This window comes from Anomaloglossus baeobatrachus, chromosome 5 (assembly GCF_048569485.1).
Source record: "Anomaloglossus baeobatrachus isolate aAnoBae1 chromosome 5, aAnoBae1.hap1, whole genome shotgun sequence".
Classification (NCBI taxonomy): Eukaryota; Metazoa; Chordata; class Amphibia; order Anura; family Aromobatidae; genus Anomaloglossus; species Anomaloglossus baeobatrachus.
The window spans coordinates 362,016,298-362,043,822 of record NC_134357.1 but is presented as its reverse complement, the minus strand read 5'-3'; the positions used below and the strand labels follow the sequence as shown (position 1 = coordinate 362,043,822).

General features: G+C 43.6%; 1 protein-coding gene across 1 annotated transcript in view; it reads left to right on the top strand.

Annotated features, from left to right (window-relative positions):
- CFAP97D1 (CFAP97 domain containing 1) overlaps positions 1-27,525 on the top strand; it is a 116,154-nt gene that overhangs the window by 31,999 nt on the left and 56,630 nt on the right. Inside the window, exon 2 of the mRNA XM_075349953.1 lies at positions 15,374-15,444. Within this exon, the coding sequence (XP_075206068.1) occupies positions 15,374-15,444 (71 nt within the window). The remainder of the gene's footprint in view (positions 1-15,373; positions 15,445-27,525) is intronic.

Sequence of the window (27,525 nt, the reverse complement as noted above, 5' to 3'; positions counted from 1 at the left end):
TCATCAGTCTCTCCATTGCTATCTTTAATCTCTTCTGTAGGTCTCTCACAATTTACAAATTCTGCCACACATGAAAATAATAATTCACTTTATCGGGACTTCTTCTGGCGCTGCTCAATTTTCATTCCTTTACCATCAGTATATACTGTACCTACAGTCCTGCTCATCGTTATTGGCACTCATGAAGTTTAAGTACATAATGTGGAATATCTCCTAAAAAAATTAATCAAGTGAAACAGCTTTTTTGCAACTCATGTTAAGTACAAAAGAGCAAATGATAAACAACAATTTAAAACAAAAAAACAATGGGAGGGAAAAATAAAAAAACCTAAAGCTGCTGTGACACTGGTATTGGCACTCTTTACATTAAGTAAGTATGGAAACATATTTTGACTCGCCTGCGGTAAATTACAAAAGAAAATCACTTGTGATAAATCGTCAGTGCCCCTGAGACATGAATTAGACAATGAATGAGGACTTCAGACTTTTAAAAAGCCATATGGTAGACCTGTTCCTTTGTCACAATGGTGAAAACAAAGGAGCTGTCTGAGGACATCAGAAGTGTTGTTATTATTAGCAAGCACAAGACTTCCAAAGGGTATAAGGCCATCTCCAAAGACCTTGGCATCCCTGTTTCAACAGTGTGCAATGTTAGTATGAGGTTTGCCAAGCATTAATTTGTCAAGAACCTCCCTGGACATCTGGTTAAGAGGAAGATTGACCAGAGATGTCTTCGAAGGTTGTTGAAACTGGTATAAAAAACATCCAAAGACCTGAAGACAAACCTGGAACAGTCTGGGGTCATGGTTTCAAGAAGTACTATTTGCCGCACATTAAACCAAACAGAGCTTTATGGACGAAGACCAAGGAAGAAAGCATTGCTGAAGAAAAGACATAAAAATGAATGACTGATCTTTGCCAAAGAGTACCTTGACAAACCACAACCTTCTGGGAAAATGTTCTATGGCAATACAAAGCAACAGTTTGTTTACAGATGGCGAAATGAAGCTTATAAGGAAAAGAACAACCCACCAACAGTTAAGCATGGTGGAGGATCCATAATTATGTGGGGTTGCTTTGCTGCGTCTGGTACTGGAGGCCTTGACCGTATCACAGGAATCATAAAATTACAGAATTATCTAGAGATAATTAGAGTCGAAGATCATGGGTCCTCCAGCAAGACAAGGGCCCAAAACACACATCCAAATGTACACAGGAATGGTTTAAAAATAAAAAATTGATTGTTTTAAAATGGCCAACAATGAGTCCTGACCTCAATCCCATTGAAAATCTTTGGGGTGAGCTAAAATCTGCATTGGCAAAAAGAACCCTGCAAACATTGAACAGCTTGAACAAACTGCAAAGGAAGGAAGAGTGGGAGAAATACCAGCTGAGAAGAGCAAGAAGTTTATAGATGGCTCCAGAAACGTTTGGAGGCTGTCATCAATGCCAAAGGGTGTGCAACCAAGTATTAATTAGGAGTACCGTTATTGCTGGACATGCTATTTATTCTGTTTCTTCTTTGACATTGCCACATGTAAGTTGACAAGCAATGTTTTATTGTTGTATTACTTTGGGTCACTAATTAAAAAATCCTAAGGATATAACTTTGGTACATTTTGTATTTATTTCTGAAAATATTGTCCAATTAATGAAAAAAATGAAGGGGTTCCAATAATGGTGAGCAGCACTGTACCTAGCACTCATATAGAAATCTATACTCCAATATACCCTGTTAACATATTGCAATCTACACAAGCTTTAAGGGTAGTTTACACGCTGCGACATCGCTAACGATATATCGTCGGGGTCACGTCGTTAGTGACGGACATCTGGTGTCGTTAGCGACATCGCAGCATGTGACACCTAGGAGCGACGATCAACGATCACGAAAACGTCAATCGTTGATACGTCGCTTTTTTTCGTATTATCGTTGGTGGTGCATGCCGCTGGTTGTTCGTCGTTCCTGCGGCATCACACATCGCTATGTGTGACACCGCAGGAACAACGAACATCTCCTTACCTGCGTCTGTACCACCCCGCAGCCTCGGCTGCGACCACCAAGTCGCTCGGGTCCGGGCTCGCGTGTGTTGGTGGCTCGAGCGCCTCTGGACCCGGGGGGTCACGTCGCTCTGGAAGGGTGTTTGGCGCTACGCGCGGGGGGAGGAATGCGGGTGTTTGGTTTTGGGATGATTGTTCGTGACGCCACCCACGAGTTGTGGTGATGGTGGACACCACCGCTGCAGTGAAGGTACGGGGACTCCTGGGAGCGGTGTAGTGGCGCAGCTAGGTGTTGACCCCTCTGTGGGTAGGGAATGTTGGTCCCGGGGCCCGGTTGTGCGAGGGTCGGGGTGCAGGGCGCAGGGCTGCGGTGCGGCGCGGTGCCGGATGGCACTGGTGTACTCATGATTAAACCACACAGAGTCACTGGTAAATTAAACGAAGGTATGAACGGGGTCCGTAGCCGGCTGCAGCTTCCTAGTCGGGTTGGCAATGTCCGCCTTTCTCCTGCACCTGTGTTTGTAGTGTGACCACTGTGCCTGGGCACTGGTAGTCCTCTCCCCGGCGTGTATGTGTTGTAGGAGCCCCTTTTGCCCGCAGGTGCTGGCCCTTGGATCTCTGGCCTCTGGCGGTGGCTACTATCCGGACGGGTTGGGCTGTTGCCTTCAAACGGGACTTTGGTGGGAATGAACCCCTGAGATCCAGACCGCAATCAGTGAATTCGACTATGGTGGTGGCATATAGCCTAGTTCGGGGTCTAAGTACCCTGCCTGGTGCTCCGGTATCCTGTTAGCTCCCCGGTTCGGTTCCGGTGGGCCACTACCCTGTCCCTCATGGTTCCGCAGGTCGTATTCCCGGTCTCCTGCAGGCGGCCACTGCAGTCTACCTGCCTGACTGATCTGGGGTCCCAGGCTCCAGCCCAGGCCCCAAGCAGCACTGTACTCCGCTACTCTCCACTCCACTGTACTGGACTGAACTCTTTGCTGAACTGCACTGTCTTTCCTGCCTCAGGCCAGCGGACTCCTCGGGGGGGCATGTCTTTCTGCCTGACTCCGCCCACCAGGTGTGCCTGTCTGACTCTGAGGGAGGCAATCAGGTCTTTGTGGTTGACTGGTGGTACCTTTCTAGTGTGGGGGTGTATGTGGTGAGTGTAGTGACCTGTGACCCCTGGGGTCCAGGGTGTCACACGTCCACCGGCCATGAGGAAGGAAGGAGGTGGGTGGCATGTTCCAGCCGCTTATCTCCGCCCCTCCTCTGCTATTGGGCAGCCGCTTAGTGACGCCGCTGTGACGCCGAACGCACCTCCCATTTGAAGGAGGGAGTGTTCGACAGCAACAGCGAAGTCGCTAAGCAGGTATGTGCGTGTGACGCTGCCGTAGCGATATTGTTCACTACGGCAGTGATCACCACATATCGCAAGAACGACGGGGGCGGGTGCTATCACTCGCGACATCGCTAGCAATTGCTAGCGATGTCGCAAAGTGTAAAGCACCCTATAGAGTATTCATTGTTTCCAATTAATGTCTGTCCTCAAAAATAATACCTAGCCTGAAAATAAGCCCTAACAGGATTTTTCGGCCCTTTCAGAATATTCCAAAAATAAGTTCTAGCTGCGTACTATACTATAATAGTATCCTGAAATAGAGCTTGGGCAGCCATTTCAGGATATGTAACTTTTATTTGTGTACAGTGCCCCGTTCTGTTGCTGTAAGCCATGAGAGTTTATAATCACAAGCTGGCTAGTTATTGGAAAATTAAAATTCACGCCGTCCCCCGCCCACCCCTGTGTGCCGGCGTCAGTGATTGTGTGGTGCCCCTGAGGCTTCAGTCGCCACAGAGTATTCCATCTGTCTTAAGGTGTAATGCTCATCCTGGGTTAGAGGAGGCTAATTGCTGGTGCTTGGAGCTTACACAATACACATAGATAAACACCCAGTTAGTGAGCCAACACTTAAATTACTCAAGAAGCCAGGCTGGGAAATTTCGGGAAGGATGATTGCAGCCCCTGTGTGGGACTTTGATTTGCCGGCGCCGCGGCCCCGAGCTTCGGTGCCAACGGCCCTTCCCCCATTACCACAGTCCTCCAGGGGGCTCTCTCCACCTATGGAGAGCTGGATTATCTGAGCTACAGTAACATTAGCCCCGGAGGAGAGCAACATCTCGCAGTGGCAGCTAATCCCTGGCCGTGCACTACGAGTGGCGCTGCAAAGCAAACCCTCATCCCCCTTGGACTCTCTTTGCCTGTAGCCGATGGGGCCATGGAGCCAGGTCAGGCCATTCATAGCAACACCACAAAACCACTAGCTCAGGGACGAGTAAGCCCTGCAGGTCCCGTGGGGTGCTACATTTGGCACTGCGAGCAGGGTTGCAAGCCCATAACAACGGGTACTGTGCGCCATCATGGACTTTACAAAAACTATTTGCCCGCCATTAACCATCTCGGCGCGGGAAAATAAGGCTAGCGCCATCATGGGCGTGACCCAAAAAGTACGCAAAAGTATGGGTGAAGCCCAGAAATAGCGTGAAAAAAAGCCCCACTACCAGAGACTTACAGGACATGACTTTATGGAAAACCAAAACCTACCACGAGAGCCAGGAGCCCTCGCCTCCCCAGGACGCAGGAAAAGATGGGATAGTGGCATGGACGGAGCAGATGCGGACCATGGCGAGCGGTGACCAGAGGGACCCACGGTCCGGGGTAGAAGCATTGTGCTCCCATGGTTGTCCAACAGTAACTCCGGCGGCGCGGCCCGCACTGAGACCGGCTGTTATTGTCCCCAACTCCGGATGCCTGGAGTGCCCTCAGCTGCAACATTGTACACCAGTGAGGCATGTAAACAATGTATTTGAAAAAGGTGTACATAGTTATAGACTTTGTAGCCTTTATAGAAAGTACTGAATATTTTTTTTTCCCTGTTGGTTGACAAAGTGGATATCTGAGCAACTGTGATATGCGTGGCCAGGACTGCCTTTGTGAACAACTAGCACCGGTTTTTGACACCATGGACTGCTGATGAAAAGTTTGATTGATGCTATTAATGTACCGATATAGAGTTATGATATGCTATTTTGCTCTGCTCATTTGCTATTTTCTTTCTTTTTTCTGCTTTTCGTGTAAAGTGTATGAAGATTTATAGAACTGATAGGAGTAGTAATGTTTGCAACGTTCATGTGATCCTGCCTCCCATAAAGGGAAGAATGTTGACTTGTTTATATGCATAACAAAAATTGTGGTGTACTAATTTTGCTTGGTTGCAGCCCGGGAGTGCTGCCATTTGCTATGAAGGAATGTGGCACCCCTAAGGCTTCAGTCGCAACAGAGTATTGCATCTGTCTTAAGGTATAATGCTTATCCTGGGTAAGAGGAGGTTAACCGCTGGTGCTTGGAGCTTACACAATACAATTACATAAATACCTAGTTAGTGAGCCAGCACTTACATTACACAGGAAGCCAGGCTGGGAAATTCCCGGGCAGGATGAGTCATCAAAAAGGTGGGCGCTGCCTGGGAAGAAACCTGCGGCCCCACAGGTCAGGACTCGCCGTGTCCAGGACGCAGCGGGTCCTGATCGTGGGCACATACCCCAAGTCTAACTGAATCACTGATGCCGCCACACAGGGTTGGGTGGCAGGAGTTGAATATTCATTTCCAATAGCACACATTTCACAGGGTCTTATTTCATTCTTGACTCCGAAAGATGCACCAGGGCATTTTCAGGGGATGTGGTATATTTTTTATTGCTGTATGTTGCCCCATTGTATTACTGTAAGTCCAGGAAAATTTATAGTCGCTCACCCACTGTTATTACAAAATGAAAACTCACCCCTTCCCCCGCCCATCCCCTTTGATGGCGTCAGTGATTGATGCAGTCAGACTGCTGTACTCACTCGCTGTTAATACAAAATCAACATTCACCCCCTTCCTCCACCCACAAAATGGTACCAATAAAAACTACAACTGATCCTGCAAAAAACAAACTCTCACATGACTCTGCGGGCAGAAAAATAAAAAAAAAATTAGCCTTCAAAATCCAGTGATGCAAAAAACTTTTATTTTGTAAAAATGCATTTTTTAATGTGACAGTAACCAAACCTAAAAAAACTATATAAATATGGTATCAGTGTTACCATACTGACCTGAGCAACAAAGCTGGCTTATCACTTATACCACATGTGGCTAACAGAACTGTACAGTCACATGTGGGCTATTGCCACAATCAGGAGAGATTGTGTAACACATTATGAATTTATGGAGCCTATATTATCTATTTCCTTTGAGAAAATTAAAAAAACGGGGCTAGAACAATAATTTAGTGGTAAAAATATATATTTTTTTTCTTTACCGCCCAATAGTATAAAACTTATATACTCATTACACCCCTAGATGAATTCATTGAGGGTTGCAGTTTGTAAAATGGAGTCTCTTGTGGAGGATTTATGCTGTTCTGGCACCTCAGGGGCTCTGCCAATGTGACATGGCACCCCCAAACCAGCTAAATCTGAATTCCAATATGGCGCCCTTCCCTTCTGAGCTTTGTACTGTGCCTCAAAAGTTGTTTATGTAACGAAAATGTATGGTCCATTTCCTCCTATTACAGTTTTTGAACATGAAAAATTTGGAGCCAAAACAACATTTTAGTGTAAAAAAATGGTAATTTTATATTTTTACAACCCAATGTGATAGATTTCCGGGAATAACCTGAGGGTTAAAATTGCTTACTAAATCCCTAGATGAATTCCTTGAGAGATATAGTTTCCAGAATGGGGGTCACTTGTGGGGGATTTCTGCTGTTTTAGCATATAAGGGGCTCTTCAAATGTGAAATGGCACCCTCAATCTATCCAGTCACAATGGCTCTCCAAAATTCAAATAGTGCTCCTTTCCTTCCGAGCCCTGCCATACTCCAAAACAGTGTCTCCCACACATTAAAAGGGTCTGTTTCTCAATAGAATTGACAACAAAGAAGAAGCTTCTGTAAATCTGTGGTCACTATGGGATTGTCAAGAAGAGATGTATTAAAACACAAGTGGCATTGCTTGACTCTGAAAGTAGGTAGTGTAATGGAGACACTGACAAGCGCGTGGCTCAAGAAAAATATATAGTCAATAGTTGCCCATTGGAGTAAAGTGATGTTTTGATGTTTTAGAAGAAAGTAATCAATCCTTGTAGACACATCATGAGAGTTAAAGTAGAAGGAGAAATCCTTGTCTACTGAGTACAGCAGATGCCACGTATCGATCAATTGATGCTCCTGCAGACATTTTAGTAGGGTCTAAAGCTGTGTTAAAGTCAGTCTCTAAGATCATTGTTCCTTCTATAAACATGGCTATTTGATCTAAATAAGTATAGAGCACATTATCCTGACCTGAATTGGGAAGATACAGGGAGGCAAATGTGATCTTATTGGAGGTAATAGGACCTTTAACCCCTTCACACCATGACCATTTTCCATTTTTGCCCATTTCTTTTTTCCTCACCTTCTTCCAAGAACCATAACTTTTTTTTTTATTTTCTGTCAATATAGCCATACGAGGGCTTGTTTTTTGCAGAAAGAGTTGTACTTTTGATTGACACAATTCATTTCACCATATTGTGCACTGGAAAATGGGAAAACAATTCAAATGTGCAGTGAAATTGCAAAAAAATGCAATTCCACAATTGTTTTTTGGGTTTTTTATTTACCATATTCATTATATGGTAACATTGATTTGACAGTATGATTCTCCAGGTCAGTATGAGTACGTACATACCAAACGTATAGTTTTTTGAAGTATAGTTTTGAAAAAAAAAATCTGAAGTTTGTAAAAAAAAAGAATTTTATGGGATCTGGGACTAAGTGTTGGCTTATTTTTTGTGCCCTGAACTGACATTTTTACTGATATTATATTGGGGTAGATATCATGTTTATTGCATCGTATTCTAGTTTATTGCAATGTTGCGTTGGCAAAAAAAATTCTGTAATTTTGAATTTTAATTTCATTATCTTGTTTATTGATCAGATTATTCTATTTTAGATTTTGATAGATCAAACATTTCTGAATGCAGCAATACCAAATATGTGTATTTTTTAAAAATTGCTTTATTTTCAATGGGGCAAAAGGGGGGCGATTTGAACTTTTGTGTTTTTTAATTTTGATATTTTTTTTTACTTTTTACTGTTTTTAGTAGTCCTGTTAGGAGACTTGAAGCTGCTATCATCTGATTGCTTGTGCTATAGCAAAATTCACAATCTCCTGTGAATGCCAACTCACAGCCGGTGTTCACAGGAAGTTCGACATGACAGACACAGGGGTCATCAGCTGAACCCTGGCTGTCATGACAACTAATCAGCGCCCCACGATCAAGTGACAGGCTCCTGATTGGATTAAGGAATGATGTACCCCCCTGCTGGCTCATGAAAAATCCTGTTATCAGAGATTGACCTCGGGATTAACTAGTGAACAGCCTCACGTGTATCTCTGATCCACCCATGGCTGTTAGGCTATGTGTGCACGTTGCGTACAGTCACTGCAGAAATTTCTGCAGCGATCTGAAGAGCACATGTGCGCTTTAAATCGCTGCAGAAATGTCCGTAGTGAAAAAAAAAAAAGCCGATTCCATGCGCTCTGCCTGCAGCTCCTGCCATAGACAGAGCAGGAGCTGCCGGCAAAGCGCACGGAAGAAGTGACATGTCACTTCTTAGAACGCAGCGCTTCGGCAGAAGCTGAAGCGCTGCGCTCTAAAATGCCACGTGCGCACGGCCCCTGCACAATCTCCATAGACTGTGCAGGGGACGCAGGACGCATGCAGTTACGCTGCGCTACAAAGCGCAGCGTAACTGCATGTATTTACGCAACGTGCGCACATAGCCTTAGAGGCACAAGTTGGCTGACCAGATCAGGCGACATGTGCAGGGAAAGATCATGTGTTTTGAAGAGGTTAACTATGAGCAGGCATCCCTCCATCAGTGCGAGACTCAATACCCAAGGGACCGACCATAATACAAGTATGCAAGAACCTCTGAATTTGAATCTAGTGAAGAAAAGTGGTAAACTGTAAGGAACCTGTAGTTATTTTATTTATTATTTTATTTTAGTCACTTATAAAGCACTTTATAGACATCATCATCACTGTCCCTATTGTGATTCACAATCTAAATTGCCTGAAAAATCCTGAGAAGCATCCAATCTCTAACCGGTTAGCGTTGGAGTGAAAGGAAAGAAAACAGCAGAGTGCTGTGGAGCACATGACACCTAGTAATTGAGTGCAACCTCCCCCAGTTCCATAAGGGAATAACCCATTCGGCAATGGGTTTAGGGCACAACTACTAAAGAAATAATAACACTATTATAAAACCAAGTCAGTTTATCTGAAAAAATAAAGTAAAACAGAGAAATTACAAAAACAACTCCAGGAATCAGGGAAACATGAACACATCTAGCCATCTTCACAGCTTTCAAAGACCCTCCCCCATACACTAAAGGCCCCGTCACACACAGAGATAAATCTTTGGCAGATCTGTAGTTGCACTGAAATCATGGACATATTGTTCCATTTGAACACAGCCACAAACCTGGCACTGATTGTCCACAATTTCACTGCAACCACAGATCTGCCTCAGATTTATCTGTGTGTGTGACAGGGCCTTAAGAGTACAAGGCCTTTAAACAATATCAGACAGCCCATATGGTGATGTCATGTCTTTGGAAACTTCTGAAGCACACTGCTTCTTTGTGTAGCATCATGGGAAAGTCAAAAGAAATCAGCCAAGATCTCAGGAAAAGAATTGTGGACTTGCAGAAGTTTGGTTCATCCTGTGGTGCAATTCCCAGATACCTGAAGGTGCCTCGTTCATCTGTACATATAATTATACGCAAGTACAAACAAGATGGGAATGTCCAGCCATCATACCGCTCAGGAATGAGACGAGTTCTGTGTACCAGAAATCAACGTGATTTGGTCAGACAGGTGCATATCAACCCAAGAAAGTAAAAGACCTTGTGAAGATGCTGGCAGAGGCTGGTAAGATAGTGTCATTATCCACAGTAAAACGAGTACTGTATCAACTTGGGCTGAAAGGCCACTCAGTCAGGAAGACGCCAAAAGAAACACAAAAAAGACCCGATTAATGTTTGCAAATGCACACAGGAACAAAGACCTTAATTTTTGTAGACATGTCCTGTAGTCTGACGGAAGCCATAATGACCATTGTTACGTTTGGAGGAAAAAGGGAGAAGCTTTGAAGTCTAAGAACATCATCCCAACTGTGAAAAATGGGGGTGTCAGCATCATGTTGTGGGGTTATTTTGCTACTGGAGGGACTGGTGCACTTAAAATAGATGGCATCATGAGGAAAGAATATTATGCAGCAATACTAAAGCAACATCTCAAGACATCAGCTTTAAAATTTAAAGATTGGTAGAAATGGATCTTCCAAATGGACAATGACACGAAGCTCACTGCCAAACTGGCTTAAGGATAACCAAGTCAATGTTTTGGAGTGGTCATCACAAAGCCCTAATCTCAATCCAATTGAAAATTTATGGGCAAAGTTGAAAAGGCAGGTGTGAGAAAGGCGATTTACAAACATGGCTCAGTTACACCAGTTCTGCGAGGAGGAATGGGCCCAAATTCCTACCAACTATTGTGAGAAGCTTGTGGAAGGATATCCAAAACATTTGACCCAAGTCATACAGTTTAAGGGCAATAGTACCAAACACTAATGAAATGTATGTAATTTTTTGACTGCAGAAAGTAATAAAAATGCCTTAAAGCGCTCTCTCTCTCTCTCTCTCAACATCAAAGTTTTTTTCTGATTTCATGACAGATTGTGAGAAAAAAACATACTTTTTTTTCTGGTTTCAACTGTATATACGATGTGTATATATATATATATATATATATATATATATATATATATATATATATATATATAGTGCTCAACATTAACAAGTACACCCCTTTGAAAAGTAAGATTTCAATCAATATATCACTGAATACAAGAACAATTTTCAAAATGTTGGCAAAATTTGAGTTTCATAGAACATTTTTTTATGGCTCTCAAAATGCAGTGGAGAAAAATTTGAAGAAGCTGAAAAAGGAAAGGTGTTGTCATATTCTTAAATAGTTGCACCTTTTGTGGTTAACGCTTAACTGATAAATCTGTAAAAAGAACAAGTATGCAAGAGAAAAATGCTGATCGGATGCAATGGAGTAACCAAGCTCATGTACAACATACCTGTGACCTCAGAAAGCTTTCTCGAAATTGAAATGCTCAAAAGATAGAAGTCATTTGTGTACAAAATTTTATTCATTAAAATTAGAAGTCATTTTTTCGTCACAATTAGTGAACTACCTTACAAATGCCTTAAAACTAAGCACAAGAAAGGAACTGCAATTAAAATCGTTGACATCTAAACTGCTCTTACACAAAGCATGAAGGTAAGCACATTAGGCTTTGGTAGGCTCCTTGCATTATGACAGGGATACTTTGAATGATGCGATTTACATCTGATTAATCCAGTCCCTTAAATAGTTTATATACTGATTTACAGCGTCTACACAGGTCATAAATGTTACTATCCAAACGTGGATTATGGAGTAGAAAACCTTCAGACACAGATTCCAGAGCACATAAATATCCCCAAGCTATGTGAATCATCCCCAAACTATGTAAATAACTGCAAGTAAATTAATTAAATCCGCAACATATTCCTGGTGATTGACTAATTCATTCATTTAATAAAGACAATAGTTGGGAAAAATCCATCCGTTTGCTCTGTGTTATTGCTTTATGTTTTGGAAGGCTTTGATAAAACAATGAATCCAAAAGTTCAATGGTGGACCCTGGTATGCAAGTTGAATGGTGGTCTCTGGTATGCAGTACTATGTTTGATATCAAAAGTAATAGTAACTGCTGGCTCTAAAATGTTCCAATTACATTTATTGCCTATGGGAATGTCGAAGATAACCAAATATTGGGCTTGACTATCTCGGGCTGTCGCTTAGATAATTAATAGAGTGAAGGTGCTCATGTGTGGCCACTGCTCTATTTCAACAGGGCATTTCAGAGACCCTCTCTCAGGATAGTGGTGGTCTCACCAGTTGGACACCCAACAATATGTAAATTATAATTCATCCTTTCGATAAGTGATAACAATTAATTAAAAAAATAGTAAAACTCAATTTACGGCTAGACCACCCCTCCATTTTGACACTTCCTTGGTCCTTTGTCTTTTCTCTATACTTCCTGCTTAGTTTTGATGAACATATGATCTAGTTAGTCCCTGACTGCTGCAGTGACCAATATGCCATTACACTCGGATATTAGCTACTGCGGTCCCATGTCTGTATGTAATGAGCAAGAAAAAATACAGAGAATAGTGAGGGACTCTGGAAGCTTCAGGATAAAAGTGCTCATGTAGACTTTAAAAGGAAGATATGTTTCAATATTTTCAAGGCTAATTGTAAGTAGGGCAGACTTTTACTTTCTAAACAGCCATTCTGTCACAACCGTGTCTACACATGCTGCTTTTTCCTCTGCCTTGCTCACTAGGATGCGTCTCATTGCTGAGGCTAATTTTACATATCCAGTTCACCGATGTTTTGCCAGTTATAGTTTATACGTTTATACTTGCTCTTGTTCACTCTGGTTATTCAGTTCCTATTGAACCTGATTGAGTCTCATTTCTGCATAGAAGAATGAAAATAGGTGGCACTCATCCTGATAAAATTATCCTTTTATTTCATTCAAAAGTAAAAAAAATCGCAGGAGGGGGATGCAGGCACATCCTGGAATTCTCATTTCTGACCTTGGCCCATATTTAAGCTATCCTTCTGACTAACAACTCTGTTCCTGTTCCGGACCTTCTGGTGTTGGCGCGACTTCCTGTCATGGGTGTGTCATGGTTGACAGACAGTCCTGTGGTGTCCGGCTGTAGAAAGTTGCAGCATTTTTCTACACAAACTGCTCCCTGACGTTCTATTATTCCTGCTGTGATGTAAATTGTGTCCTATGTATCGTCTCTGATTGGGGGTTGATCCCTTTCCTTTTAGGACCCTGCGGATATCCTCACCTTTCAGCTGTTAATCATCATCACTTCCCCTTGTGTCCTTATATACCCATATTTCTCTTTGGTGCTTGCTGGTGATAGTTTCATACCTATACAGGCCTTGGCTGCAAGTAGTCGGCTTGTATTCATCAGAAGAAACATTGTTGTTTGTTGCTATACCTCTCTGAGTCATCCTGGAGAAAGGTAGTTCATATACTATCCCTGTGTGTATTCCCTGTTTATTCCTTAGAACTTAGTGGAGTTGACTAAGCGCTCATCCCATTTTTTCCCTCCTTAGGGCTCAGTTCATGGCCAGCCAGGGCCAGGTATCCTGCTCGGTGCATAGGTGCAGAATCTATCTAGGGTAGTCAAGGGAGCCAGGGGCCAGTGAGTTTGGTTAGGGTTCACCATCTCCCCCTTTCCTAGACACAGGGTTTCCCTTTTCTGTCATTATATGTGTGGTACTTCCCCATACCTAGTGTGACACTTCCTTACTATTCCCTTCAAGCGAACTTCACTTGCCAGAAGTTTTCTGTGGATCCAACCCAGAGGTCCTGTTTAAGTGAAAATCTAAAAATACAGGGGTTAAAGGATCAAACCGAGGGCAACACCTAGGATCTGATACATTCAGTGGATAATGCTGAGCCTGTCTGTGAAAACCTAATTAAGAGCTTCCAATCGACCACTTACAGTATTCCTGTGACACATTCTAAGTGACAATTAAAGGAATAGTTGGGATGAAGTTAGAACAGTGGTTAAGATTTGGGCAGAAGTATTATACAGTATGTGCTAATAGAATCAGGAGAAAATTATTACGAAAGTAAAGTAATTCCTAACAGTAAGGTATGGGAGTTTTAAAATATTAAAGAGGATCTTCCATAAAAACATTTATGAATTCACAGTATTAGGCTGCTTTCACACTACGTTTTTTTAACATGCATCATGAATGTTTTTTTGCTGTAAAAGTGGATCCTGTTTTTACAAAAAAACCCACATGCAAACACATGTGTTATTTTGCAGGATCCTGTCACTTGAAGTTTATGGGCGGGCATTGAAGTCATGTGATCGGGAGTGAGGGGAACTGAATGTGATAGACTGGGAACCGGCATCTGGAAACTGCGGACGCTGGTAACCAAGGTAAACATCGGATAACTAAGCGAAGTGCTTTGCTTGGATACCTGATATTTACCTTGGTTACGAGCGTCCGCAGCTGCTAGAAGCCGGGCTGCCTGCTCCCTGCACACATAACCAAGGTAAACATCGGGTAACTAAGTGAAGTGCTTTGCTTGGTTACCCAGTATTTACCTTGGTTTACGAGCGTCCGCCGCTCTCAGGCGGGGGAGAGAGAGAGAGGAGAGAGAGGGGGAGAGAGGGAGGGGGAGAGAGAAACTGATCATGCCAGGCTGGTTTCTGGGCATGCTCAGTAGAGCAAGCAGGATCCTGTCTATCAGCATGCCAGTGTTCACTTGCGTTTGCTTGCAGTATAGTCACGATCCAGTGAAAACAGTATTTGAACGCAGCTCAAAAACGCTACAAGTAGCGTTTTTGAAAAAAGTTAAAAAACTGCAAGTCGCTGGATCCTCACTATAACGTGCGCAAACACATCTGAACGCATGTTGACGCGAGTCCATTGCAAATGCATTGAAATGAAAACGCATTTGCACTGGATCCGTTTTTGTGTTAAAAAAAGTTCATGACGCATCTTAAAAAAACGTAGTGTGAAAGCAGCCTTAAAGGTATAATCGCTCATGGTCTGACTTCTGTATGCACATTGTGGTTGTCCACAAGTTCAATCACATGTCTGGCCATCGGACTGATAGAGATAGTGCTCAGATTAGAGTGTGCATGTTCAATCATACAGAATATTAATATTTATATTAGTTTAATATGTAGCAGAAGAAATAATTGTGCAGATATAAAGCGGTTGTCCCATCTGTACCACCCTCTCTCTATCTCTGGACCCATGAGGGTTAGCAGAGCGACAGGAACTCTATTATTATTATTATTTATTATTATAGCGCCATTTATTCCATGGCGCTTTACAAGTGAAAGGGTATACGTACAACAATCATTAACAGTACATAACAGACTGGTACAGGAGGAGAGAGGACCCTGCCCGCGAGGGCTCACAGTCTATATATAGTATCTCCACATGGGTGGGTATGAGAAGGGCACTGGTGTCTTGTTTACAGCTCTGTATTATCAGAAAACTATTGCTGCTAGATGAATGGAGGAAATATAATACAAAGAAATATATAGGGGGAAGCATTAACCAGGTAGATGTGTATATATTAACATTGAATATGTTTGTTAAGAATTTGTAATCTTTCATTGTGTTTTACAGTCAAACCTGAAGTTGACAATAAGCCTCCACGGATATTTTTACACCATCATGTCCAAACAAAGAAAATCCAGGTATAAAATCTGTTTATATGTTATAACAATGGCAAACTTAAAGAATACCTGGAGGGCTTGTACAAGATTAGAAACCTGACTGCCTGCTTTCTGACAGCTACGTAAATAAAGCATGGCACAAGTATTGGACCCTTTGCAATTTAAAGGGGTTGTCGGGTTGAGAAACCACGTACATAATAAAGCTCCTTACCTGGGACATTTACTGTATCTATATGAGAAATGAAGAGAACAGCTATAACGAGTGTGTCTTTGATTTCAGTACATACAATGTAATACTTCATGTGGCCTGTGGTGGTGCTACCAGTAGATTGAACACTTGCTTGAAGGGTTTCACACAAATTAAAGGAAACCAACCAGCAAAATTTTCATATATAAAGTAAAGCCAGTGCTATACTGGTGCTAGGATGCTGAATGTAACCATACCTTTTCTTCTGAGATTGGATGTTTTATTTCAGAAATATGCAAGTAAAATTCCAGCAATGAACTGCTATTTGATTGACAGGTGCTACAGGAAGGGAATATGTGAGTAGAGTCTTGCTATCTATTTCCACCCCTGTCAGCCTGCCTGGCCTTCCTCCCCCTGTTGCTATCAAAGACATTAATTTCAGCGCAGGCACACAGCGGTGGGAATAGATAGCAAGATCATACCCACAAATTCCCTTCCTGTTGCACCTGTCAATCAAATAGCATGCATTGCTGGAACTTTACTTACATATATTTCTGAAATAAAAAAATCCAATCTCGGAATAAAAGGTATGCTTACATTCAGCATCCTAGCGCAAGTATAGCACAGGCTTTATTTTATATATGAAAATCCTGCTGGTTGGTTCCCTTTAAAGGGTGTGTCTACTAGAGTTGAGCGCGGTTCGTGGTTCGTGGTTCTCCAGTTCGCGGCTCGAGTGATTTTGGGGCATGTTCTAGATCGAACTAGAACTCGAGCTTTTTGCAAAAGCTCGGTAGTTCTAGAAACGTTCGAGAACGGTTCTAGCAGCCAAAAAACAGCTAAATCATAGCTTGGTTTCTGCTGTAATAGTGTAAGTCACTCTGTGAATCAAACTATTATCACATTTCAGTGTATAGTGTGCGTGAACAGCGCCTTCAGATCACTGCTGTTTCTATAATGGCGATCGCCATTTTTTTTTTTTTTTTTTCTTGTCTTCCTTCCCTAAGCGCGCGCGTCTTGTGGGGCGGGCCAGCATGTCAGCCAATCCCAGACACACACACAGCTAAGTGGACTTTGAGCCAGAGAAGCAACGGCATGTGTGATAGGATCTGCATGTCACATGTCCCTGCATTATAAAACCGGACATTTTCTTCACGGACGCCATTATCTGCCTTCTGCGTCTTTGGTGTCAGACATCACTGTCGCAGCTCCGTCTTCCTGAGTCCTATAGCCGATACAGCTGTATGCGCTGCATACACAGCGTTAGACAGCTTAGGGAGAGCACTTTATAGCAGTCCTTTTAAGGGCTCCAACCGGCAGGGTCAGAGAGCCATAGGTGACAGGTCCTGCAAACAGCAACAGCGTCTGTGTAGCCCAGGTCAGGGATTTCCTACCTGCATTTCACCATTAGGAGGGAATAGAAAGGCAGGCTTCCATTCCTCTACCCAGAGCACCACAATCCTGCCACTGTACCCTCTTGTCCTCTGCACACTCCAACTGATAACTAAGCCATTATACTAGCAAACACTCAGTGTACCTAGTGGCATCCTATACGTGGCTATTGGACTTTGCTATAGTCCCACTAGTGCAAAGACATTTGCAGAGCGCGTCTGCCTGCATTGCACACTACAACTCATTCTAACCAAGCCATTATACTAGCAAACACTCAGTGTACCTAGTGGCATCCTATACGTGGCTATTGGACTTTGCTATAGTCCCACTAGTGCAAAGACATTTGCAGAGCGCGTCTGCCTGCATTGCACACTACAACTCATTCTAACCAAGCCATTATACTAGCAAACACTCAGTGTACCTAGTGGCATCCTATACGTGGCTATTGGACTTTGCTATAGTCCCACTAGTGCAAAGACATTTGCAGAGCGCGTCTGCCTGCATTGCACACTCCAACTCATTAAAACCAAGCCATTATACTAGCAAACACTCAGTGTACCTAGTGGCATCCTATACGTGGCTATTGGACTTTGCTATAGTCCCACTAGTGCAAAGACATTTGCATAGCGCGTCTGCCGGCATTGCACACTCAAACTCATTTTAACTAAGCCATTATACTAGCAAACACTCAGTGTACCTAGTGGCATCCTATACGTGGCTATTGGACTTTGCTATAGTCCCACTAGTGCAAAGACATTAGCAGAGCACATCTGCCTGCATTGCACACTACAACTCATTCTAACCAAGCCATTATACTAGCAAACACTCAGTGTACCTAGTGGCATCCTATACGTGGCTATTGGACTTTGCTATAGTCCCACTAGTGCAAAGACATTTGCATAGCGCGTCTGCCTGCATTGCACACTCAAACTCATTTTAACTAAGCCATTATACTAGCAAACACTCAGTGTACCTAGTGGCATCCTATACGTGGCTATTGGACTTTGCTATAGTCCCACTAGTGCAAAGACATTTGCAGAGCGCGTCTGCCTGCATTGCACACTACAACTCATTCTAACCAAGCCATTATACTAGCAAACACTCAGTGTACCTAGTGGCATCCTATACGTGGCTATTGGACTTTGCTATAGTCCCACTAGTGCAAAGACATTTGCAGAGCGCGTCTGCCTGCATTGCACACTCCAACTCATTAAAACCAAGCCATTATACTAGCAAACACTCAGTGTACCTAGTGGCATCCTATACGTGGCTATTGGACTTTGCTATAGTCCCACTAGTGCAAAGACATTTGCATAGCGCGTCTGCCTGCATTGCACACTCAAACTCATTTTAACTAAGCCATTATACTAGCAAACACTCAGTGTACCTAGTGGCATCCTATACGTGGCTATTGGACTTTGCTATAGTCCCACTAGTGCAAAGATATTAGCAGAGCACATCTGCCTGCATTGCACACTCCAACTTTTTTAAACTAAGCAATTTTACTAGCAAACACTCAGTGTACCTAGTGGCATCCTAAACGTGGCTATTGGACTTTGCTATAGTCCCACTAGTGCAAAGACATTTGCAGAGCACGTCTGCCTGCATTGCACACTACAACTCATTGTTACTAAGCCATTATACTAGCAAACACTCAGTGTACCTAGTTGTATCCTAAACGTGGCTATTGTACTTTTGTCTATTCACAGTATTGGAACGATATTTGCAGCACGTCTGCCTGCATTGCACACTCTAACTTTTTTAAACTCAGCCATTTATAGTAGCAAACACTCAGTGTACCTAGTTGTATCCTAAACGTGGCTATTGTACTTTTGTCAATTCACAGTATTGGAACGTTATTTGCAGCACGTCTGCCTGCATTGCACACTCAAACTTTTTTAAACTCAGCCATTTATAGTAGCAAACACTCAGTGTACCTAGTTGTATCCTAAACGTGGCTATTGTACTTTTGTCTATTCACAGTATTGGAACGATATTTGCAGCACGTCTGCCTGCATTGCACACTCTAACTTTTTTAAACTCAGCCATTATACTAGCAAACACTCAGTGTACCTAGTGGCATCCTATACGTGGCTATTGGACTTTGCTATAGTCCCACTAGTGCAAAGACATTAGCAGAGCACATCTGCCTGCATTGCACACTACAACTCATTCTAACCAAGCCATTATACTAGCAAACACTCAGTGTACCTAGTGGCATCCTATACGTGGCTATTGGACTTTGCTATAGTCCCACTAGTGCAAAGACATTTGCAGAGCGCGTCTGCCTGCATTGCACACTCCAACTCATTAAAACCAAGCCATTATACTAGCAAACACTCAGTGTACCTAGTGGCATCCTATACGTGGCTATTGGACTTTGCTATAGTCCCACTAGTGCAAAGACATTTGCATAGCGCGTCTGCCTGCATTGCACACTCAAACTCATTTTAACTAAGCCATTATACTAGCAAACACTCAGTGTACCTAGTGGCATCCTATACGTGGCTATTGGACTTTGCTATAGTCCCACTAGTGCAAAGATATTAGCAGAGCACATCTGCCTGCATTGCACACTCCAACTTTTTTAAACTAAGCAATTTTACTAGCAAACACTCAGTGTACCTAGTGGCATCCTAAACGTGGCTATTGGACTTTGCTATAGTCCCACTAGTGCAAAGACATTTGCAGAGCACGTCTGCCTGCATTGCACACTACAACTCATTGTTACTAAGCCATTATACTAGCAAACACTCAGTGTACCTAGTTGTATCCTAAACGTGGCTATTGTACTTTTGTCTATTCACAGTATTGGAACGATATTTGCAGCACGTCTGCCTGCATTGCACACTCTAACTTTTTTAAACTCAGCCATTTATAGTAGCAAACACTCAGTGTACCTAGTTGTATCCTAAACGTGGCTATTGTACTTTTGTCTATTCACAGTATTGGAACGATATTTGCAGCACGTCTGCCTGCATTGCACACTCTAACTTTTTTAAACTCAGCCATTATACTAGCAAACACTCAGTGTACCTAGTTGTATCCTAAACGTGGCTATTGTACTTTTGTCAATTCACAGTATTGGAACGTTATTTGCAGCACGTCTGCCTGCATTGCACACTCAAACTTTTTTAAACTCAGCCATTTATAGTAGCAAACACTCAGTGTACCTAGTTGTATCCTAAACGTGGCTATTGTACTTTTGTCAATTCACAGTATTGGAACGTTATTTGCAGCACGTCTGCCTGCATTGCACACTCAAACTTTTTTAAACTCAGCCATTTATAGTAGCAAACACTCAGTGTACCTAGTTGTATCCTAAACGTGGCTATTGTACTTTTGTCTATTCACAGTATTGGAACGTTATTTGCAGCACGTCTGCCTGCATTGCACACTCTAACTTTTTTAAACTCAGCCATTATACTAGCAAACACTCAGTGTACCTAGTTGTATCCTAAACGTGGCTATTTTACTTTTGTCTATTCACAGTATTGGAACGATATTTGCAGCACGTCTGCCTGCATTGCACACTCTAACTTTTTTAAACTCAGCCATTATACTAGCAAACACTCACTGTACCTAGTTGTATCCTAAACGTGGCTATTGTACTTTTGTCAATTCACAGTATTGGAACGTTATTTGCAGCACGTCTGCCTGCATTGCACACTACAACTCATTGTTACTAAGCCATTATACTAGCAAACACTCAGTGTACCTAGTTGTATCCTAAACGTGGCTATTGTACTTTTGTCTATTCACAGTATTGGAACGATATTTGCAGCACGTCTGCCTGCATTGCACACTCTAACTTTTTTAAACTCAGCCATTTATAGTAGCAAACACTCAGTGTACCTAGTTGTATCCTAAACGTGGCTATTTTACTTTTGTCTATTCACAGTATTGGAACGATATTTGCAGCACGTCTGCCTGCATTGCACACTCTAACTTTTTTAAACTCAGCCATTATACTAGCAAACACTCACTGTACCTAGTTGTATCCTAAACGTGGCTATTGTACTTTTGTCAATTCACAGTATTGGAACGTTATTTGCAGCACGTCTGCCTGCATTGCACACTACAACTCATTGTTACTAAGCCATTATACTAGCAAACACTCAGTGTACCTAGTTGTATCCTAAACGTGGCTATTGTACTTTTGTCTATTCACAGTATTGGAACGATATTTGCAGCACGTCTGCCTGCATTGCACACTCTAACTTTTTTAAACTCAGCCATTATACTAGCAAACACTCAGTGTACCTAGTTGTATCCTAAACGTGGCTATTGTACTTTTGTCAATTCACAGTATTGGAACGTTATTTGCAGCACGTCTGCCTGCATTGCACACTCAAACTTTTTTAAACTCAGCCATTTATAGTAGCAAACACTCAGTGTACCTAGTTGTATCCTAAACGTGGCTATTGTACTTTTGTCAATTCACAGTATTGGAACGTTATTTGCAGCACGTCTGCCTGCATTGCACACTCAAACTTTTTTAAACTCAGCCATTTATAGTAGCAAACACTCAGTGTACCTAGTTGTATCCTAAACGTGGCTATTGTACTTTTGTCTATTCACAGTATTGGAACGTTATTTGCAGCACGTCTGCCTGCATTGCACACTCAAACTTTTTTAAACTCAGCCATTATACTAGCAAACACTCAGTGTACCTAGTTGTATCCTAAACGTGGCTATTTTACTTTTGTCTATTCACAGTATTGGAACGATATTTGCAGCACGTCTGCCTGCATTGCACACTCTAACTTTTTTAAACTCAGCCATTATACTAGCAAACACTCACTGTACCTAGTTGTATCCTAAACGTGGCTATTGTACTTTTGTCAATTCACAGTATTGGAACGTTATTTGCAGCACGTCTGCCTGCATTGCACACTACAACTCATTGTTACTAAGCCATTATACTAGCAAACACTCAGTGTACCTAGTTGTATCCTAAACGTGGCTATTGTACTTTTGTCTATTCACAGTATTGGAACGATATTTGCAGCACGTCTGCCTGCATTGCACACTCTAACTTTTTTAAACTCAGCCATTTATAGTAGCAAACACTCAGTGTACCTAGTTGTATCCTAAACGTGGCTATTGTACTTTTGTCTATTCACAGTATTGGAACGTTATTTGCAGCACGTCTGCCTGCATTGCACACTCAAACTTTTTTAAACTCAGCCATTATACTAGCAAACACTCACTGTACCTAGTTGTATCCTAAACGTGGCTATTGTACTTTTGTCAATTCACAGTATTGGAACGATATTTGCAGGACATCTGCCTGCATTGCACACTCAAACTTTTTTAAACTCAGCCATTATACTAGCAAACACTCACTGTACCTAGTTGTATCCTAAACGTGGCTATTGTACTTTTGTCTATTCACACTACTGCAAATCTATGTGCAGCACCTCTGCATGACAACCTCGTGCTCTGTTTTTAATAAGCTATAATGATAGCCCAAAATACTGCCATTTTGTGGCATCATAGAACTGGCTGTTGTATTCCATTAGTGCCCCACTGGTGACAAGCTATTTCTAGCACCTCTACATCACACCCTCATGCACATTTAGCTACGCTAATGTTATAGCAAACTCATGGAATTCATTGCTGCATTTCATAATTCGGAGGGATAGAAAGTCAGGCTTCCTTTAGCTTTTCCTTCTGTTCATAGACAGCATCTCCAAGACAAATTTCCCCTCCACGTCTAAGTGTGGAGAGGCAGCTAGTGCGCATGCGTGTGCCGATGTACCCCAGCTGCAGCATAATTACAGTGTTTCGCCTAGTGAGTATGCTCAGCCTGACTGTGCCATTCCTGACGCTAAGTCTTCATTTCGGGATACAGCGCATGCTCCCACACTAAGTGTGAAAAGCCTCTTTGCACAGGTGCTTGCATTCTGTGCCGGGTCTAAGTCCTGTTTTGTGCCTAGACACCATGCTAAAGCTGATAGTCTTTTTTCAGAGACTGTATTTCATGCTACTGAGCATGCTCAGGCACTTCCTGCATCAGAGACTAGGTCCGGTAATGAACTCTTTGGCCCTGGCCCTGATGTGGGGGTCCCATATAGACCACAGGGCATCAGGTGTCCTCCCAAATGGCTTGCAGAGGCCCACACCTATGACTTGTCACCGCATTATTGATGGTCAGACGATGACTGGTGAGGTGTTTGGGTCATGGCAGCCATGAGGTCATCATTGAAGTTGCGTTTCCAAATAGGACGCTAGTTATGCCACTCATGACGTGTCACTCTGCTTTTGTCTCCAGGAGGTGCATTGTGGTTCACCCTGGTTTGGGGCGGACCCAGGTTATAAAAGGGGCTGGAGCCAACAAGGAGGTGCGCAGTCTTCTATTATGCTCCGAAAGAGCACACCTCCATGTGTTGAACCCATTGCGGCTTTAGGCCAGAGGTAGGCAGGGATAGGGTGGTGGATGCAGGCCACCACCACAGTTGGTAACGCAGAACGGTTAAGACCAGCTCCTGTCCTAACAGTCCTGCTTGTGCAGCCCAGTGGCATTAACAGGCCTGCTGCTGCTGATGCGCCTGCTGTCCACAGGTGTGGCCCCTACGCACACGGTCAGCGTACTCAATGGCCCCTGTGTTGTTAACAGGGAGTTCCTGGGCTGGGTGGGCATGTGGACCCTGTGACGCTAACAGGGCTCACAGTCTCCAGATCCGAATGGCGTCTAACTCGGTTCAGGCTACTATTAGTTTCATAGCCACACAGCTCTGTATCCTCCACCAAACCTTCAAGTTGCCAACCTCTCCTTTTCCAACTGGGAGCACGGTGGACACTGACTGCTGAAGGTGATATATACCTTTCTCTTTCTTTTCTTATTAATTTTTGTTATATAGCGGTCACAGATTATATACCACTTTATCCAAATCTGCCAGTCCCACTGTAACAGATGTTGTTTCTTCAGCAAATGTTACAGTTGTTTAACCACCAAATCCACGGACCAAAATTTTTTTCCCCTTTCCAACACACCTGTTCCCCTTTCCAACAGCATCTGTCCTTTTTCAACTCATTTTGGGATATGACCAAAAGTGCAACTGTGCAGGGACACCGTACTCAACGCCATCTCAGCACAGCAGCCATCCCTCGGTCCCTCCGATGTGGACAAGTAAAAGACCATTTCCTCCTATCCATGACAAAGTGTTGAGATTCACTCTGTGCAGCACTGGTGTTTAGTGGAAAAGTAGATCTAAGATTGCGTACCACATTCTGCAGATACTCCTGTATACGTGCGTCTATTTCTATGGCAGGAATTAGTTCGCCAAATTTTGTCTTGTACCGGGGATCTAACAGTGTGGCAACCCAGTATTCAGGATTACTTCAAATTCATACAATCCGAGGGTCATGTAGGTAGTGCAGCAAGAAGGCGCTCATGTGTCTTGTGCATCCAGGAGGACCAAGTCCTTGGTGTGTTGGTGGCAGAGAGGTGAGAATCGTGCATCCTTCCTCTGCCCTCTACCCACAACCTCGCACAACCGAAATGTGAGCAAGCTCTCACTCATCTGCTGAGTCTTCCATGCCCATCGCCAGTTCGTCCTCCATTTCTTCATGGGCTCCTGCACTTTCATCAACACTTTTTGCTGATACTATGCGCCCTTGTTAATCCCTCTCCCTCACCATGACTGCCGCATAGGTGCCGCTGACCATCTGGACCTCGTAGATCTTGTTATCCCTTCCGCATATGACTCCTCCTGTACTTCCTCCCCTTCCTCTTGTCCCAACACCTGACTCCGAATAATAATTACAGTGTGCTCCATCATGTAGATGACCAGAATTGTCACGCTGAGAATGACATTGCCAGTGCTAAACATCTTCGTCGACATTTCAAAACTGTGTAGCAGGGTGCATAGGTCCTTGATCTGACACCACTCCAGCAGCGTGATCTGCACCACCTCTGGATCAACTTATCCCAGGCTATATGTCTTACCGTATTTCAGCAGGGCTCTGCGGTGCTGCCACACACGCTGCAACATGTGCAGATTCCAATTCCTGCGTGTCGGAACATCGCATTTCCGGCGTTTAACTGCCAGACCCTAAGACTTCCGGAGTGATGAAAGTTGTTGAGCTGCTGTGTGCGCACGATGGAAGTGAGCACATAGCGAGCGTGCCCGCTGCACAAGGCCATGTAGGCCGTGATGGTGTTTTAAAAATTGCTGGAGAATTCGGATCAACACGTGAGCCATAAAAGGCACGTGTGTCACATTGCCCTGAGGATGGCCCGCAGCCAGGTTTGCATCATTGCCGCACACGGCTGTTAAGTCACCAACGGAGTCCGCTCCGTCAATTTGTACTCCGGTCGCCAGGTGACAACGTGTTCCTTTCATGAATAGTGCTGATGATGGGAGAGTAGTCGATGCCAGCGGCGCAGGTGGACGCAGGTTATGCTCACCCACTGGGCTGCATTACCTTGACAGATGCAGAATCTCTGGCTGAATGTAGCTGGTGGGTATCTCACAGATGAAATACCATCATTCAGCTACAACCAATGGGAAGACACCACACCCTTTTTTATGCCCATCCTGTCTGCAGACCACTGCCAGACATAGCTATGAACCTCTGGTTAATTTTACCCCCAGTTCAGTTTTATGATTTTGTGTGCTTGTTACCTGACTACTTTTCCTGCTTGCTGTTTATGTACCTTGTTGGCCGATACGCATTTCACCTCTGCTTGTTTTCTGATTAAGTCCTGGCCGTCCCATTCTGTTCCTGTTCCTCAATTAATGTTTTGACCCTGCCTGACTACTATTCTCTGTAATAGCGTTGTGACTCACATTTCCCATACATTTCAAAGTAAAACTTTGACCGCCTGATGGCATTGAGCTCTGCTGCCAGCATAGTAAGGAGGTGTGTGGTAGTCCTTGTGCGCAGTTGCAAGGAAGGGTGGCCTGACCACACAGGGTTTGCGCAAAGGTAGAGGACCCACACGAGGTTGAAGAGGCAGAAGCAGTGTATTAACTTCTACATACAGAACAAGGATTGAAACAACTCGTGGGGACGGCAAGACTTGTACAGCAGACCCTTCTCCATCTCTCACCATAGTTTGCCAGTGCCCAGTCAGTGACATGTAATGACCCTGTCTATGCTTACTGGTCCAAGTATCTGTGTTGAAATGCACCCTGTCGCACACAGATTTTCTCAAGGAAGTGGTGATGTTGTGTGCGACATGCCGGTGTAGCGCGGGCATGCTTTTCTTGGAGAAGCAGTGGTGATTGGGCATCTGGTACTGGGGCACAGCGACAGACATAAGGTCTGTAAAATCCTGTGTGTCCACTACGCGTAAAGGCAGCATTTCGGTAGCCAACAGCTTACAGAGGGATAGAGTCAACCACTTAGCTTTGTCATGGGTCGCAGTAAGTGGCCTTTTATTTGACCACATCTGAGGGACAGAGATCTGGCTGCTGTCTGTAGACGGTGTTGAGTAGGGTGTCCCTGGAAAAATGCAGGTTTGTGAGAAAAGTGCAGGCGGAGACATGATGTTGGCTTCATCTTGCCTTCAGATCTGTTCATCTTGTATCATTTTTAAAAAACACAGCAAGCAAGGGTTACTCCAAGCGGAGTCTCCCTTTTTTTCCAAAAATTGGGCCCCACACAGACACCTTATCAGTGGCAGCACTTGTGCCCTAGTTGCAAACAGGATGTTTTGATTTGCATCAAGCACATTCCAAATCCACAAGCATTTACTCTCCCCAGGATGACACAGGGGTAGTAAATTCCTTCTGGATCCATGACTTGTTCATTTTGATGAACGTCAGTCTGTCCACATTGTCACTGGACAGACGCGTGCGCTTATCTGTCAGCACACACCCAGCAGCACTGAAGACACGTTCAGAGACAACGCTGGCAGCTGGACACGACAAAATCTTCGAGGCGTAACTGGAGAGCTCTTGACATTTTTCTAGATTTGAAGCCCAAAAGGAGCAAGGCTCCATTTGCAAAGTCATTGCATCGATGTTCATTTGGAGATACTCCTGTATCATCCTCTCCATCCGTTGACTATGTGTCAGACTTGTTGTCTCTGGTGGCCTTGCAAAGGAGGGTCTAAAAAAATTATGAAAAGATTCCATAAAATTGCTGTTACCAGCACCAGATACGGTCCTACTGGTACGGGTAGACTGTTGAAGATGACGAGGCCGTCCCATGTTTGTCAAGTTACAACTGGGAGAATCACTCCCTTCACCTGCACGGTTGTTTGGTGGAAAAGCCGAGCTAAGATCGAGTAACAGCTTCTGCTGATACTCCTGCATACGTGCGTCCCTTTCTATGGGTGGAATTATGTCACAAAATTTGGACTTGTCCCGGGGATCTAATAGTGTGGCAAGCCAGTAGTCATCATCACTTCTAATTTTGACAATACGAGGGTCATGTTGGAGGTAGTGCAACAAGAAGGCACTCATGTGTCTTGCGCAGCCATGCGCACCAAGTCCACGCTGTGTTTGTGGCATAGAGGTGCTAACCGTTCTTTCTTCCTCTGTCATCTCCCCCCAACCTCTTTCAACTGA